Here is an 18356-nt window from a genome sequence, read left to right as displayed (position 1 = left end):
TTAGAGAAGATTTAGATATGAAAACTGTAATTTACTACTTAATTCAAATCAATTTAGTTCAACTTAGCGAGACTTTATTGGCATGATAAGTTACAAAAGTTTTGCCAAAGTGTAAAACAGAAAGAAACTCCTTCAAATATCTGTTAAAAGCAAGAAAGATTTACCTCTCATAGGGTCTAACCTTACTGTCTGCAAATGAGAGGTCAGCTCTTCAGCTAGTGTAAATCAGCATAGTTTCCCTGACTTCAGTGGAGTTAAATGGATATTTACTAACTGAAGATTCGGCCCAAGATAAAAACAAAATCTACTTAGATTAAAAGTTATGCCCATTTATTATAAATTCTGTGACTTGATTATGAAATGGAGAAGGAAAAGTGTTTCCAATTCTTTAAACTATACATTGCTTCCTTAAAACTTCAAACAACACAGGAAGAAAGTTCTGGTCATATATCAGTATTAAGTGACTTTAGATTATGGTTGCTTCATAAAATATGTCAAAACTCCTTGATAATAAATTAACAAATGTCCACTCAAATGAATTTCAAAGACATGTACCTCTCCCTTGCACACTGTAGCTGCCACATTTAAATTACACATACTGAAATCAATTAGTCTTTTAATCAGCACCAGTTTCTTAGTTCAACACAGTTCTGACATTAAACAGTCCTACTTATCATTTGGATGGTGAATGGAAATACTGAACTTTTATGAAGTATCTGAATGGAAAAGCAAAAGGTTAAATGGACTTGCCAAATAAGCCAATATTTTGAGTGTCAAAAACTATTTAGATGGGGGTATATAATTTTCTGTTGGGATACACAGTGCACAATTTGATTATTTCCTTAAAAGGCAAAATTATCTCCAAGTTTTTCTACCTTCAAGGAGATCGTCTTCTTCAATGCCTTTGACAATTTTAGATTTGTAGTCTCGGAAGAACATATATTTGAGCAGCCTTCTAAGCTTTTTCTAAGGGAGGAAAAAAAGTACATTAACAATGATTAAAATGTATACAAAATGTTGCTTTACAGAATAGGGATCATTAAAGAACATACACTGTGTGTACGCAGAGAGAAAGTACATATATTATTACTTAATATGTAATATTTACTAAATATATCCAGAATCTTTGATTTCGCAGCAGCTCAATGCATGGAAAATCCCATTGACTTTAAGGAATCATCGTGACCAGCTGCTAATTTGGGCGCTCTACAGATTTATTATAGTGCAGTGATAAAAATTCTATTGACGCTGGCCTAAATTTTCAAAAGTGACAGGTGATTTTTGGTGCCAAATCAGTAAAGGGTCTGATTTTCAGAAAGCGGATGCTCGACACTTTCAGAAAATCAGGCTGCTTAAGGTATCTCACGTTGGGCACCCAAAATCATTCTTTACTTTTGAAAATTTAGACTTATAAACACACAGTTCCAGGAGCTCTGAGTGCACACTAGCCATCCTCCTCAAACACCCTCTTGGAAGCCTAACAGCTACTGTGTGCATGTCATGCTCTATGATTAGAGATGAAAATTTTCAAGTGACGTGTCAAAAATAGGCCATTTTTCAAAATGAAAAATTATCAAGAATTTGTGTTTTGACAAAATCAGAAAACACAAACTGTAGCTGTTTCTCAGCTTTTCAGGTTTCTTTAGTTTATTGTTTTTCCTTTCCCTCTCCTTTCTTACCCTATTTGGAGACAACAGAAAAAAAAAAAAGGTAGTGATTAAGGAAAGAAAAAGTGAGACAAAGAAAAAAGGGGAAAAAAGGAAAAGGTGGAAAAAATTAAAAATATTTTTAAAAATCAAAGAAAATTTTGATTTTTGAAAACTTGTTCCTTTTGCAAATCTGGGGAATGAAAACGATTGCAACATTTTTAGTCCACATTCTTTCATTTGTTGACTGTCGAGCCGGCAAACAAGCAGTTGGCACCTGCTTGGGTTGCTTCTTCTGGCCCGGAGACAAGGACCGGAGCCGTGGTGGAGGTGCCAGCGAGATCTGGCACTGCGAGACTTTAGCAGAGTCTGAACCAGTGCAGGGCTAGTCGGTGCCGCAGAGGCACTCTGCACCAAAGACAACGGTGCTGAGTTCCGGTGATCAGAGGAAGGAACCAGGCTAAGTGCCGTCTCCACAAGGAGCTGCTTCAGTCTAATGTCCCACTCCTTCTTAGTCATCGGCTTGAAGGATTTACAAATGCAGCACTTGTCCACTTCTTGGGATTCCCCCAGACATTTTAGGCAAAAGTCATGGGGGTCTCCTGTTGGCATCGGTTTCAGACAGGCCAAGCAGGGTTGGAAGCCCGGACACCCAGGCATGTGCCAGGGTACCGGGATAGGGGAGAAGACCCTCTTCCACCCCTCTAAATAAACTCATTCTAACTATCCTAAGTAACTAGTAACAACTATCAACAGGTACTAAGCAAATGCTAGGGAGAGTGGAGATCAGCGAAGCTGTGCTCCACAGTTCCAATGACTGTCACGGGCAGTAAGAAGGAACTGAGGGGGCGCTGGGTCAGCTGGGGCATATATCCGGCGCCATGAAGGTGCCACTTGAGGGGGCACCTCAGCTGACCCACCGAGTGTTGCTAGGATAAAAAACTTCCAACAATCGTGCATGCAGCGCGCATACACCTAATTGGAATCGATATAAGCAAGCACTCAAAGAAGAAATTATATTAAAAAAAATCCTACATTAAAATAACATTATTTAAGTTGAAATATCAAGCACTTGAAAGTTAGGAAATGCATATTTACAGTTGCCCATGCAATCTTAATTTTGACCCTGAGGTGTATGGATCTTTAATTACATGACCACATACTATTTCTTTCACAGGACACCTGCGTCATTCACTGCACAGGATGGACAAAGTTTACTTCATCAGCAGCTACTCAATATTTTGTTTTCTCCTCATTGTTCAGTTTCCTTACTTTTGAGTGCTTGACTTTGCAACCTTAATAATGTTCTTTTAGCACAGTTTTTGCGTGTAACTTTCTAATTTATTAAAAAGCAAACTAAAAAAAACAGAAAATCCATCATGTGGCATTATGCTGACATCACATGGATCATCAGCAGGGTTGGAATCTGCAGATCCACCACACAGACCTCTGCCATTTGAGCCAACGGAGTAACTGACAGCAGTAGTAATTAGCCATCCTCTGCTAGAGAGGAATGAGACACTGTGCCAGTGGGTTTCATAAATATTTGCTGACAGTAGAGGAATGGTGAGACTCAGGAATCTTGGGTTCCATTTCAGGCTCGTGCTTTACCATTTCTTTGCCAAACTGTCCCTCCAACTTTTGCTCTCAGTCTTGGTCTTTTTGCCTAGGCATTCCAGTTCCTTCTCACCCCATCAGTTCCTTGTCTTCAGTCTCTTTGATCAGTCAGTTCCAGTTCCCCCATGCTGGCTGAAACGCCAATGTGTTTTTCTCCCTTCCCTCCATCTCCAGATGCCTCCCTCCTCACCTAAATTATTCCCTTCCCTGTCTCGTTCCCAGCCTTCTCATCCAAGCTCCTCCTTCCACCCAGATCTTTCTCCCATTCTCTTTGCCCAGCCAGTCCTAGCTGTCCCCCTGCATCCTAGCTCCTCAGCAGATCTGTCTCCCCACTCCACCCCACCTCCTTCTCAGTGTCACGCTGCTTCCCATTTCCTGTCTTCTTGCCCAGCCAATTTTAGTCTCTACCCTCTGTTCCCAATACAAGTCTCCTTGCCCGGTCAGTCCCAGTTCCCCCCCCATCTTCCAGTCCTAGTCATGGGTTCCCCCAAGCTCCTTATACCAATTTCTCTCTCCCTCCGGCCCCACCAGTGTTGGCTCTTGTCCCCTCTGTATTTATATTGGGCAGCTTCTTCCTCCATGCTGCACATCAGCAGGTGGGGCATTGCGAGCACAGGAGAGAAGTTTCCTGGTCTCAATTCTTGTACCCAGCCCAACATGGCCTGCACCAGCCTAGAGCTGCCAGGGCACAGAAAGTCATGCTCAGTCACGTCATCTGGAGCATGCCCATTAGAGATGGAATCCTTAGAATTTTTATCTGTTAAGCTCTAGGAGGTCTCTACTGAGCATGTGCAAACTATTTTTCAAAGGCTTATACCTTGACCTAATTTGGGTGCATTTTCATGGGGATGGCAAAAAGCATTCTTGACACACAGGCCACACTTTTGCCAAATTTCAAGTTCATATTCCACAGAATGGAGGGAGTAGATCTTCTCAAAGCAGAGGTCACCAGAATTTTTTTAACATGGCCAAAACAGTGTACTTGTCCCTAGCTTAGTTCTTAGAAAAGTCTACACCATTTTAGTTGAAATGTTCCACAACATTTCAGCCTGAGGCAGACGCTTGGCAAGAAAAATTTCAGTCCAAATGGTTAAAGTTTGACGAAGTTATAAGCAACTGAAAATGAGGTCTTATAAAAGGCAACCTTAACAACAAAGTTGCTGGTAGCCCCTGGAATAATAATGAAATGATGGTCCATGTTGCAAAGAGCTTACAATCTAAGTAGACAATGAGGAAAAAAAGGTAATATATACATCTTGTTAGTTCCTGCCCTTAAAATACTTTAGGATGAATGCTGAATTGCCCACGAGTCTGTCAGATATTGTAGTTTATTTTTATAAGATAACATGTTCTTATTTTGAGGAAATCAAGGGTAAGAGAGAGGAAGTGGAGGTCAGCAGTGGAAGACGAAGCAGGAGAGGGATTTGAAGGAGAAGTGGCAAGCAGGATTAGAGAAGGTATTTCATGTTTGGTGACAGTGCAGACAACAGCTGGTTGTGGAAGATGGACGCCAAAATACAATAAGACATGTTGATTGATGAAAATGTCAAATTTGATGTAGAAGGAGATCAGAGGCCTGCAGAAGGATTCAGATAAGGAGGAAACATTCGTAATAATGAAAGTTCAAGATGATTTTATTTGCAGCATTCAGAATTAACTGGAGTTTTCAGTTTGAGGGTGGCAGTACTCAAAATGAGAGAGGAATGGGACATCAACCAGGGTTTGAGAAGCTTGTTTGGGAGGGAGGGAGAAGGAAGAGAGATGATTTGGGAAATATAAAAAACCAGACATGATTTATTGACATTCTAGATGTAGAGAGGGGAAAGGACAGAGCTGTGCCAAGTGTCACATCAGGATCCAGAGTTCAGGTAAGTGGAAGGATGTTATAATGATTGATGATGATATAAGTGGAAGGGAGAGAGAGGCTAAGGCTTATCATAGTCTAAATTATTATTTGAGATGAAACCAACCTAGTAGGTCAATTTGCCATCACTCTGCCAGTGCAAGTGAAAACAAGTGAAAAATCTAATCGATAAATTGAAGCTATTCCAGAAACTAAAACAAAACTAATTATAATGATATTGTTCTTTTACAAATTGCTATTCATAAGGGATGCCTCCCTTGGTTTAAACTAAGTAAACACATTAAGCTAACATCCACACTGTCAAACTTACAATTCATAATACAAATTGACTAGATTATTACCGTACCTTATCTTTGCGCATCAAAAACAGAAGATCTTCAGCAGAGATGACCCGAGCTCCTCTCAGCTGAGAAACTTCAGCTGCTTGCTGCAACTAATAAAAACAAAGAAATGTAAAACTACTGCTCCTGTAATATATGTTGTGTTTACTAGGTTTCAAAATAAGTTCAGATAAATACACTGTGTGGTGACATGCTGGAAAATATATATCATCTTAAAAATATAGGCTGGGACTTTCAAAAGTGCCTAAGGGAGTCAGTCATCCAACTCCCATTAACCAAAATTCCAGCCATAAATTATATAAAGACTGAAAAACTTTTGGCGTATCTCAATAAGCATAATGCTGCACTTAAAAGTAAAACCTCTTGTTTCTCGGCATACACAATTGTAATTTCTACCCTGTTTCTTTTCTTCAACTAATTTTCTAGTGCAGTCTAGAGAACAGATGTGAGTCCTCTAAATGCAGACAAGTAAAAAGCAAAGTTCTTCCTATAAAGGGGCAGACTAGCTGGCTGATCCTGCTGAGAATTTCCGGGCAATAGCAAACATTAATTCTATAAATATACAAGAAGACATTTTTAGGGAAAAGTCCTTCACTTTCAACAGTACCAATCTTATCCATATGCTAGGAATGTTCTTTTTCACTCAGACTTGAAGGACACAAAGAAAGAATTGAGCAATTTCATAGGCTTAGATTATGGCTGCCATGGGAGTGCAAAGGGAAAGAACTGCCTTCATCTACATTGTAATCATTGTGGCCTAAAGGCTGTGCCTCTACAGGCCACCAAGACTTCCAAGTCCACTGAGTCTTCTGTCCATGGGTCAAAGAACTCCTGAGAAGAGCTTTTAGCACAACATATAATAAATAACCCCCTTTACACCAACGGCAAAGTGGGTGGCTTCAAGAAAATTGGGCTAAGAATCCACCTCCATTTCTGAAAAGGGTCCATTTTAAAGACAGCATAACACGAGCTGACACCAAACCTATGGCAAACTGATAAATAACAAGTTGCTGGGCTAACGAGGCCTAATCCAAAACCTGATTAAGTCACTGAGATTCCTTCCACTGAATCCAATGGGCTTGGAATCAGACTGGCGGTCACTTTGAATACCAGGTGGGGGGACATAGAGTTCTCATTGGACTAGTTGCTTCCCTACCCCAAGCTTGGGAAACATTTTTCCAGTAAGGAGAATTTCATCACAAGATGTTTGCTTTCATCCCTGTTTTTCCTCAGCTGGTGGGAGGAATACAATTACATTAAAACTCATGTGTACACCTGCAACATGATACAAAAAATATAAATCTCATTTCTTTTCATGCAAAAATGCCTCCATACTCCACTTTCAGAAATACATTAAAGCACCTGAAAATAATTTGAAGAAATTCTATCCTTCGTACTCATGCTAGCAATGGTTTCACTCAGCATCACTGGCTGAATAAGTATATTATTAATCTGAGCTCCCATGCTGCTATGTCTTGAAATAGACCTATTCAGAAGTTAAAAAGATCAACAAAAACAGTAGCTGTTTCCAATATCCAAAGGAGGAAAAAAAAAGATTTTCGTTTTGGCAAGTGTTCAGTGGGCAAAGGATTCAGTCCATAAATCATAATACTGGACTGCATTATTTTTTTTCCACACTAATCACATGCACACAAAACGTTAACTGTATCTGGTATGCACAACACAAAACATACTGCATGAAAAGCTTCAGATTTTTCCTTGAAATGCTCACTTGGGCCTTTACAGTTACAGAGACCAGAGAGTTTTCAGGAATTCAGAAGTCACAGTAACATAATCTTACTTGAAACTGAACTGGAAAATGTAAGAATGTGAAAAATGATCATTCTATTTTTTGGCAAAGGCAAAACTGCTTCTTATTCTGATTAGTCTGAGGGCACACAAGGTACTTATATTTCCAGCATAAAATATAAAGAGGCTGGGTAAAAAAATAAAAAGAATGGGTTGCATTTATCCCTGGTGTAACTCAAGTCAAGTCAATAGAGTTACCCTGTGTGTGAATTTGGGCCAATACATTTATAAGTTTTTGAAAAACTGACCTTGGCATGGACAATAATGCAACACAGCTTTTTCAAATATCATATGAAATTGGAGAACTACTGAAACCGAAAAGATATCTTAGTGTAACTCTTCTCTGTGCAGAAAATACCATAGTTTAAAACACTTGCATTATCCTTACAACACTCTTCTAATCACACAAAAATGACATCTTAATTTATGTAAACTACAAACAAATCATCTTTCAAATGATAATGGAGATACGAATGTGACAAAAATAATTTAAAATGAGGCTTCTACTTCCTTCCCAATGAAATAATGGTGTAAACGAAGCACACTTGGCCAGACTCAGGTCTCATTTACGCCCAAGGAAATCCAGAATAACTCCACTGATTTCAACAGAATTATTCTGGGTTTACACTGGTGCAAGCAAGATCAGAATCTGGCTTAATGTCCTTAGTTCATACCAACACAATAGGAGCTGTATCATTGAATTTTTTCGGTTTTGTTGGTTGGTGCAGCTCCTTAATTTAGTGAAAACACAACGAAGCTTTGTATTTTAAATTTCCTCAGTTTAAAAAAAAGGCAAAACAGGAGAATAATTCTTTCATGCAAAGTTATAAAATATGATTTATTTATTCGAAGAGACCATAACTACTTCTGAACTGGTACACACGTTTACCTGAGTAACAGGAATTCAGGTAAATATGGATTGTATTTAGGCAATTTTTTCAAAGTGTACACCACATAGTCCAGGTTGAGGCAAAATATGTATTTATAGTGTTAACCTTCATATAATTGATTCATACAACCATAATATCTGAGTGCAAAGCTATAATTGTATTCTAATGAACTGTCCTATGTGACTGTCAGAGTTACTATTTATATACAACATGTTTCAGTTCCTTCCCTTCCAGTCCCTTCCCTGGCTTCAGTGGAACTCCTATGATCATGTTGCCTGGAGAAGGGGGATTTCAGGAAATTGCCCAGAGGATATATACTCCAAGCTCTGCATAGCTCAGCTTCCTAGGAATGTCAGGTTCAGCGATGCATCATTGCAGTCTATAGGAGTTTTGCCACTGGCTTCAATGGGAGCAAAGTCAGCCTCAAGTGCAGTGGCTTTTTAGGGTGGAACAGCCAGTGATGGGGCAAATGGATCTACTGCCACTGACCCAACATGGTGTTGAGGGGGTAGCGTAGGGGCTATGAAGACTACTCCCATTCTGAGGCTGCATAACAAGTTGGAGTGGTATCAGTGCTGCTCTGACCCCGGTGAAGATGTAGGATTGTTTCCCACCATTGTCCCATGCAGTTCCTAGTCCCTACTCTAATTAGAGCACTCAGGTTGGGCACTAGGAACAGAACTTGCTGTAGTTTGAGTGCAAAGTTACTGTATATTAATAATTTTTTATCTTTAAATTATTAAAAATGCTTAGTCAATATTTGAAAAAAAGCGGTTACTCACCTTTTAGTAACTGTTGTTCTTCGAGATGTGTTGTTCATGTCCATTCAAAGTAGATGTGTGCGCGCTGCGTGCATGCCAACTGGAAGATTCTCCCCTAGCAGCATCCGTAGGGTCGGCCTGGGCGCCCCCTGGGGTGGTGCCACCACAGCGCCCTATAAAGGGGCCCGCCGACCCTCCATCCCCTCAGTTCCTTCTTGCTGGCACTCCAACAGAGGGGTAGGAGGGTGGATGTTGGAATGGACATGAACAACACATCTCGAAGAACAACAGTTACTAAAAGATGAGTAACCGTTTTTTCTTCTTTGAGTGGTTGTTCATGTCCATTCAAAATAGGTGACTCACAAGCCTTACCTTAGGAGATGGGGTCGGAGATCACTGCTGACTGGAGTAGTGCGTGACCAAAGGCTGCATCATCCCTAGCCTGGTGCGCGATGCCATAGTGAGATGAGAACGTGTGGATGGAGGACCATGTGACTGCTCTACAAATCTCCTGAGTCGGAACCTGAGCCAGGAACACTGCAGAGGAGGCCTGTGCCCTAGTGGAGTGGACCGTGACCGGAGGGACGGGGGTCTTAACTATACGGTAGCATTCCTGGATGCAAGTCGCGATCCATGAAGAGATTTGCTGAAAGGAGACTAGGAGTCCCTTCATCCTTTCTGCCACTGCGACAAAGAGCTGGGTTGAGCATCTGAACGGCTTGGTATGCTCTATGTAAAAGGCCAAGGCCCTGCGGACATCCAGGGAGTGTAGCCTCTGCTCTGCGCTGGAGGTGCGTGGTTTCGGATAAAACACCGAGAGAGAGATATCCTGGCTCATGTGGAACTGTGAAACGACTTTGGGTAGGAAAGCCGGATGAGGTCTAAGTTGGACCTTGTCCTTATAGAAGACTGTGTACAGGGCTCAGATGTTAACGCTCGAAGCTCCGACACCTGTTGGGCTGAGGTTATCGCCACCAGGAAGGCGGTCTTGTACGACAGGTACAGCACGGAGCACGAAGCCAGAGGCTTGAAGGGAGGCCCCGAGAGGACAGGGAGGACCAGATTCAGGTCCCAAGCAAGGGTCGGCTGATGCACATGCGGGAAGAGCCTGTCCATACCCTTGAGGAAACGCCCAACCAGCGGGTTCGCAAACACCGAGGCACCCTCCTCTCCGGGATGAAAAGCGGATATGGCCGCCAAGTGAACGCGAATGGAGGAAAGAGAGAGGCCCACTTGTCTTAGGTGAAGCAAATAGTCAAGGACAGCTGGAATTGGTACCCCCAGCGGGTCGAGACCCCGCTGACCCGACCATATGGAGAAGCGCTTCCATTTAGCCAGGTAGGTGGCCCTAGCTGATGGCTTCCTGCTACCCAGCAGCACCTGCCTGACCTGCTGGGAGCACTGCAATTCCACCGGGTTCAGCCATGGAGCATCCAGGCTGTATGAAGGGATTCGAGGTTCGGGTAGTGGAGGGAGCCCCGGTCCTGTGTGATCAGGTCCGGGAGGAGGGGCAGCATCAGGGGCGCCTGAATGGACATGTGCAGGAGTGACGTGTACCAATGCTGGTGCGGCCACGCCGGAGCTATCAGGATTACCCTGGCATGATCCCTGCGAACCTTTAAAAGCACCCTGTGTATCAGGGGGATCGGAGGGAAGGTGCAGAGCAGACCATCCTCCCATGTCTGAAAGAAGGCGTCCGACAGAGACCCTGGACTGCGGCCCAGGAGGGAGCAAAACCGTCGGCACTTCCTGTTTTCCCTGGAAGCAAACAGGTCTAACCGGGGAAAGCCCCAGAGCTGGAAAATTGAGCGCACTGCATCCCATTGGAGGGACCACTCGTGATCCTGGAACGAGCGGCTGAGGGTGTCCGCCAAACCATTCTGCTGCCTCGGAAGATAGAACGCTGTCAGGTGAGTGGCATTGTGAACGCAGAAATCCCACAGCGCGAGGGCTTCCCTGCAGAGGGGAGAGGAGTGTGCACCCCCGTTTGTTGATATAAAAGACTGCCGCCGTGTTGTCCGAAAGGACTGAAACACACCTGCTGGCCAGGTGAGACCGGAAGGTCAAACACGCCAGGGGGACCGCTCTCAGCTCCCTGACACTGATATGCAACTCGAGGTCCTCCGGCAACCACAAGCCCTGCATCCTGAGGCATCCCAGGTGCGCTCCCCAACCTTGATCCGAGGCGTCTGTCACCAGGGAGAGGGAGGCCTGCGGGGCAGCAAAGGGGACACCCATGCAGACTTCCCGCGGGTCGAGTCACCACTGTAGCGAGCTCAGCACCAAGTGGGGAACAGACACCACTGAGTCCAGGGGGTCCCTGCCCGGGCGATAAACTGTCGCCAACCAAGATTGCAATGGGCGAAGCCAGAGTCTGGCATGGACCACCACATAGGTGCATACCGCCATGTGGCCCAGCAGCCGAAGGCAAACTTGCGCCGTGGTGACCGGGGCGTGGTTCAGTCCGAGGATGAGCTCAGAAATTGCCCAGAACCTGGACTCCGGCAGATATGCTTTGGTGTGTGTGGAGTCCAGAACCGCTCCTATGAATTCTATCCGTTGCGTTGGAGACAGGGTGGATTTGGCTTCATTCAAGAGGAGGCCAAGATCGAGAAAGGTCCGCCTGATGAAGCACACCTGGGTCTCTACCTGCTCCTTGGAGCGGCCCTTTATGAGCCAGTCGTCCAGGTGGGGGAATACCTGGATGCCCTGCCTGTGCAGGAAGGCCGCCATGACCACCATGCACTTCGTGAAGACCCTGGAAGCAGCTAACAGGCCGAACAGGAGCACTGTGAACTGCAGATGGATGTCGACCACGATGAACCTGAGATACCGACAGTGCCATGGAATTATGGCAATGTGGAAATAGGCGTCCTTTAAGTCGAGGGTGGCGTACCGATCTCCTGGATCCAGGGAGGGGATAATCGAGGACAGGGAGACCATGTGGAACTGGAGTTTGTGAGGAAACTTGTTCAGCCACCGCAAGTCTAGGATGGGTCTCAGGCCCTCTTTTGCCTTTGGTATGAGAAAATACCGGGAGTAGAAGCCTTTGCGCCTGAGCTCCCGCGGGACTTCCTCCACCACCCCTGCCTCCGTGAGGGACTTCACTTCTTGAATTAGAAGTTGCTCGTGAGACGGGTCCCTGAAGAGGGACGGGGAGGGAGGTTGGTGGGGCAGAAGGGAGGAGAACTGGATAGAATATCCTCTCTCTACCGTGCAGTGCACCCATTTGTCCGACGTAATTCGGGACCAGGCATGGTAGAAGTGGGACAGACGGGACCCAAAGGTAGGGGTGGAAGGATCCAGAGTCTCAATTGGTAGGTCGCCCTCAACCGTACCATCAAATAGGGGGTCTAGGCCCAGATGGTGGTCTCGATTGGCCAGACGCCTGGCCGGAGGAGTGGTGCTGGTGACGCCTCCTGCCATTTCTGCCCAGCCTGCGCCCCAGCTCCTGGCGAGTCTGTGGCTGGTATGGGCGAGGGGCCGCCTGCGGCCTAAATTGTCTGAGCTGGGTCATGGGGGTATGCAAGCCCAGTGAGCAAAGTGTGGCCCTCAAGTCCTTTAAGCTATGGAGACGTTTGTCCATTTTCTCCGAAAACAGCATCTGCCCTTCGAAGGGGAGGTCTTGAATTGTCTGATGGACCTCATAGGGCAGGCCCGAGACTTGGAGCCAGGTTCCCCGCTGCATGACCAGGCCTGTGGCCAAGGTGCGCGAGGCTGAGTCTGCCGCACCTAAGGCGGCCTGGAGGGAGGCTCGAGAGATCAGTTTGCCCTCCTCCACTAGGGCCGAAACTCTGATCTTGAGTCCTGGGGAAGGAGCTGTGCAAACTTCGACGTGGCCGAACACGTGTTATGGCCACATCGGTTTACTATTGTCTGTTGATTGGCAATGCGGAGTTGGAGTCCCCCCGTGGAGCACATCTTTTTACCAAAGAGCTCAAGTCTTTTTGCGTTCCTGCTCTTCGGTGTTGATCTCTGAAACCGTTGACGCTCCCACTGGTTAGCCGCATCTACTACCAGGGAGTCCGGGGAAGGGTGGGCGTACAGGTGTTCATGCCCTTTAGAGGGGATGAAGTAGCGCCGCTCTGTCCTCTTGGCGGTAGGGGCCAGTGAGGCTGGTGTTTGCCATAGAGTGCGGGACATATCAGCTATAGTCCTTATCAGTGGGAGGGCCACCCTGGATGGCCTGAGGGGGCCAGAATGTCCACTACAGGGTCCGCGTCCACCTCAATCTCCTCCACTTGGACTGCGAGGCTTTGAGCTGCTCGCCGAAGCAATTGTTGGAGGATTCGAGTGTCCTCTAGAGCCGGTGCCACAGCTGTGCCCGAGACCGCCTCATCCGGGGAGGAGGACGAGGAGATTACATGGAGCGGCCCTTCCTCCGGTGCATGCGGCCCCTCGGGGTCCTGTGGCACACGGTATTGAGGTTGTGGTGCTGGTTCCGAGTCTAAATGCAGCACCGCAGCCGGTACCGGGGTGGCCAGTGAGTGACTTGGCGTATCATGCGGTGCCAGCGGAGCCCGAATGAAAGCCGTTGCTGGTGCTGCTGCCCGGTTAGGGGGTGCTGAACTTGATGATGGCACACCCCAGCCCGGCGACGGTGCCAGTGGGGGAGTTAGCTGTGCCGGGGCCACTGACGTCAAGGACACCAAAGCTGACTGTGACCGAGGGCCAAACACCTGGCCTACTGACTGATGGTAGGCCCAGGGAGTCCAAAATGGCCACTGCGAGGGTGGCTGCCATTGTTGCTGCCACTGTGGGTAACGCTGGTGGCTCACCCCCGACACCGATCTCCTGCTCCGCGACCAGCTGGAGCGATAGGAGTCTGCCTCTGAGTCTGAGGTCTCTGAGTACGAGGACCTGGGGGGAGCAGCGCCCGGTGCCGAAGGAGAGCAGTGCCGAGGCGGCGGGGAGCCTCTCATCTGGTCCTGTGCCGCCTTCACAGCATGGTGCAGGGAGGGAGGCGACAGCATGGCTGGCTTGCCTCTAGATTGCACTGGTGGATGGGCCACAATAGGCAACTCCCTACGATGCGGGGAGGCCGGTGCCGGGAGACCCATTAGGCCTGAGGCCGCCTCGAATGCCTCCGGCGTCGACGGTGGGCGTATGTCTCCGCTGAGGTTTGGGGAATTAGGCTGGTCTGGACTCGACCGCCCTCTCTGCAGTGCGGGAGTCTACGGAACCGCTGAGGGCTGCAGCCCAGCTTGTCCGCTTACACCTACGGACGGTGTCGTCCTCGGATCCTGGTGGGGTGACCGATCCCTCACCAGCTTTCTTCTCTTGGCGGGCACTGGCGAAGGTGAGCAGTGCCGCACTGAGGCCGACTTCCTATGACCCGACGCTGTCCGGTGCCGGGTTTTCGACGACTTGGGCTGGGCCCTAAGTCCTGATGCCTGATGCACTCCGCACCGAGGACGATGTGCTGGGCCCCGAGCTGGGCCCCGCCTCGGCCGGTTCTGGGTTCGAGGGTGGTCGTAGGGCCGCCTCCATCAGGAGGACTCTAAGTCTTTGAGCCCTGTCCTTAAGAGTTCGTGGGCGGAAGCCTCTACAGATAGAGCACCAGTCCTTTTGGTGGCTCTCTCCGAGGCACCTCAAACACGCAGAGTGTGGGTCACTCTTGGGCATGAATTTCCCGCAGTTCTCACAGAGTTTGATCCCGCAGGACCCGGCCATGCCCCAGCGAGCGATGAAGACTCTGGGGGGGGGAACCCCCCAATTACAAAAACTATATAAAAAGATCTATCTATCTAACTATAAAATAACTGAATATACGGACTAAACGGTAAGGATAGGACACTGCCAAAATGCTACGCAAGAGAAGTTCCAGCTAGCCGTCACCAGTGGTAAGAAGGAACTGAGGGCGTGGAGGGTCGGTGGGCCCCTTTATAGGGCACCATGGTGGCGCCACTCCAGGGGGCGCCCGGGTCCACCCTACAGACGCTGCTAGGGGAAAATTTTCCGGCTGGCGTGCACGCAGCGCGTGCACACCTACTTTGAATGGACATGAACAACCACTCAAAGAAGAACATTTTATGTTGAGCTATTTTAATGCACAGGAAGCACCCAAACATATTTAGCCTTTTAGGGGAAAAAAAGGCAAGCCCAATTTTCTCAAAATTAGAAAAAAATTGAGACCTCAGAGTCTGATTATATTTTTATTACAGTCAAATTATGACTCCCTGAAAATGAAAGTGTTGAAATAACCCTAATTATAGCAGTGAAAATGAGTTCATGAAAACTAAGTGTGTTTTACAATTTTGCACATTAGAAAGTAGTATATATTTTTTCTATATTTTAAAATCTGAGAAGAAATACTGGGGAATAATATTTTAAAACTTAATCACTTGTTTAATGGCCTAACTAGAGTATGTTAATAGTCACCTTAGGGCTAGTTATTTCTCTTTCTCTTTTTGTAACTTCTGCACATTATAAATTTGATTAAAGGAGTACTCACTCTGCTGTGACAGTAACAGTTACCTCAATCAATACTGCCTGGATTTTCACAATGAATTTTTCCACAACAAACAATTGCGGCAAACATTTTAAAGAAAATATTTTAATAAAATAGATAAAAGGCTGGAAACCAACCAGGCTGTATTTGTGAAACAAGCATTACAGTTCTTAAACTACATTAAAGAAGGGTGCTAAGAAAGGCTAAATGCGAACGTTTGCATTCCTTTAAAGTGGTCAGAGCCAAAAATAATGCTTTAGGAAACTATGTTTTTGCTTTCATTATGCGCAGGTAAATTAGATCATAGTTCATCTTATTACAATTTTGGGTTTTTTATGCATGTATCAAAAATAATAATTCTCTTCATCTTCCACTGTGCCAAAAGATGCAACAATAGCTTACTATGAACTTGGATTCAGTGCTGTAAGTAGCTTTTAGTATATTCTATACATAGTACACCAGTATACTTTGAAGGCACGTTAAGTGTTAGACGTAAACACAGTTTTTAATTTTAGGCTTTTTCATATACCATTTTTATGGGCAAATAAAGCTTTCTCCAGAAATTCTAGTTTTAATGTACTAGGGTAAGATATTAAAAAGTATTTTTACAAGTCAGCACTGTATGGGCTTTAAAGAGACACAGTGCACTGAGCACACGACTACCTTATGTGGTCTATTATCATAGCACACTAGCATGTGAAGGTTTAGTAGGGGCACAGTGTTTTAAATGTGGGACAAAATCCCTGCACTGTGCTCTGAAAAAGTAAGCTTCATTTTGCAGGCTGACAGATTTCAATTATTTTTTCAGTTATTAGGAAGCCATTATCAAGGCTAATACATTTTCTTGAAGTGTATTTAATGGTGCAACAGGTGCCCGGGTGCCAAACTTGGACAATAAAGCCCTGTGTTCTATTCTGAGATCTTTAGTGGTGCACAGACTTTTGCTAGCCCTCCTCAGAGGGTGAATTTCAACACTCTAATTAGATGTAGTGACATGATTCTCAACCCTAATCTGGACTAAGGGAGTTTAGTTCAGCCTCCATGACAAATCAGTCCCTGGACACACTGATGAGACACTGCTTTCAAGAGTATCATTTGTGATGTTTTTAAAAATATGGATATTTGTTCACTAGTAGCTAGACAGAAATCACCAAGTTATTTCACTATTCCTTCATAGCAGCCATAAGATGATAACTTTCAGACGTTGCAATTTGGGCCATATTCAGAGCAGTGATATCGAACATAAAAGAGCAGCAGCAATTACCAATTCTTTGAGCCTTCAAGCTTCCTTTTTATCTTTCTACACATGTTTCAGGATCTACCTCTCTGTTCTGTGCTAAAAATCAGCAGTCAGTTTAAGGTGTAAAGAGGACAATAAGAAAATAGAAAGCTGTTTGGTGGTATGATTAACACAAAGGACTAGGAATCTGAACAGATTTTGGGCTTTAAATCTTAGTGAGCCACTCACTCAGGAACTTTGGCAAGTCACTTGACTTCCTTATTATTCGCCTTGTTTCTTTTATAGTAACTCCCAGAGGCCCCCATCATGAATTACCAAACTACCACCAATGGAAGAAACCAAAGTGTCCTAGAAGTGGCCTTGAAAATACCTTAATACAGACAAGTATTTGTAAGAATACAAAAAACAAAACTAATTTTTCAGTTATTCTAGTGAAAGAGAAGCCATCAACTTGAAAATCACTAGTTTGATCCTCTTGTTTCATCAGCCCTATCGGGCTCCAGGGGAATCATCCCAAAGGGTGGTGTGGAGATGTCACAGAGCAGTCTTTAGATTATTCTAATGAACGATGGGGATAACCAGCCCTGCACACAGTGGCCTTCAGACTGCAGTGTGCCTGGAGGAACCTTTGTACCCCTCTCTTCTAAACTGCACAGTGAACACATTAGCTGGAATCCAGAAACTATCCTCACATTTCCATCTGTTATTAAAAATAAATCCTAAAGATTACTGCAACTGAGACAGAATAGTGGCAAATTGTGCAGGTCTGTTAGTCTGGTGCGCTTGACAAAATGTTGGACATAGTCAATTTCACTATTTTGTTGACTGTACACATACTTTCTCAGATGTTGTAAGAGGGTGTTTACCAGTAACATCAGCGCACCTGAAACGGAAAAGTCAGCAAGCATATGTTTACAGGGAAAAAAAGGGGCAGAGGAGAAATGGCCTTCAGCATGTTTGGTGGTGGTGTTCTTCATCTCTTGCAAAAGACCTCTCTGAACATAAACAGAGCAGAAAAATCCAGTCAGCCATTTTTTTAACTAGATGGATCAAGTGGAGTAGTAATTTACCCATTGTGTGGAGTGACTTTCATGCCAATGGACATCCCTGTACAAAGCCAGAGTATTATTCTAGGGCTGAGATGCGCATAGGGTGAATTTCATCCATGGAGAATGTTAAAAAAGAGGAAACAAAGAAAATGAAGAGACATAATTGAATGCTACTTTGGATTTGGTATATTTACACCGAGGCATGATGAATATTACAATCCACATCTAACTCAAAGTGCTGCATTAGCATCTTGCAATCCAGCCCAAACCTTGCTACCCCAGGAACAGAACCATGGACAAAACTGGGGCTGAGAATCTCACTTCACTCCCTGTGTTACCCTTGCTCCATGGGGAAATAAATAGTGCCAGCCTTTTCTTGGGGCAGATTACTTCTCCCTCTACCAGCTTGGGCTGTTTGGTATTCAGGGCTCTCCTTGCTTCCCTGTCCACTTGACTAGGAGGAGGGAGTGGTAGCTGCTCTCCACTGCCATGCAGGGTCTAGGGACGCTGATAGCCTATTGCGGAGAGTGAGGGGGTTCCTTACAGCCACCTTTTCCTCCCCATTTTAGATATATAAAACAAATTACGTTAAACTACAATCACTCACACCAAATGAGGGAGGAGGGAGTGAATGTCCATTTCCTAAGCCTTTCCATACTATCAAACCTACTTGTTGATAGATGCAAAT

General features: G+C 45.3%; 1 protein-coding gene across 13 annotated transcripts in view; it reads right to left on the bottom strand.

Annotated features, from left to right (window-relative positions):
• SUPT3H (SPT3 homolog, SAGA and STAGA complex component) overlaps positions 1-18356 on the bottom strand; it is a 524342-nt gene that overhangs the window by 181769 nt on the left and 324217 nt on the right. For all 13 annotated transcript variants that reach the window (XR_007774028.1, XR_007774029.1, XM_050950866.1 and 10 more), the window contains 2 exons: positions 5474-5560; positions 876-966 (listed from right to left, as the gene is read on the bottom strand). Coding sequence is in view for 11 of the 13 variants with exons in the window: in XM_050950866.1 (XP_050806823.1) it covers positions 876-966; positions 5474-5560 (178 nt within the window). In the remaining 2 variants the exon portion in view is untranslated. The remainder of the gene's footprint in view (positions 1-875; positions 967-5473; positions 5561-18356) is intronic.

Source organism: Gopherus flavomarginatus, chromosome 4 (genome assembly GCF_025201925.1).
Source record: "Gopherus flavomarginatus isolate rGopFla2 chromosome 4, rGopFla2.mat.asm, whole genome shotgun sequence".
NCBI lineage: Eukaryota > Metazoa > Chordata > Testudines > Testudinidae > Gopherus > Gopherus flavomarginatus.
This window is presented reverse-complemented; position numbering and strand designations above follow the sequence as displayed.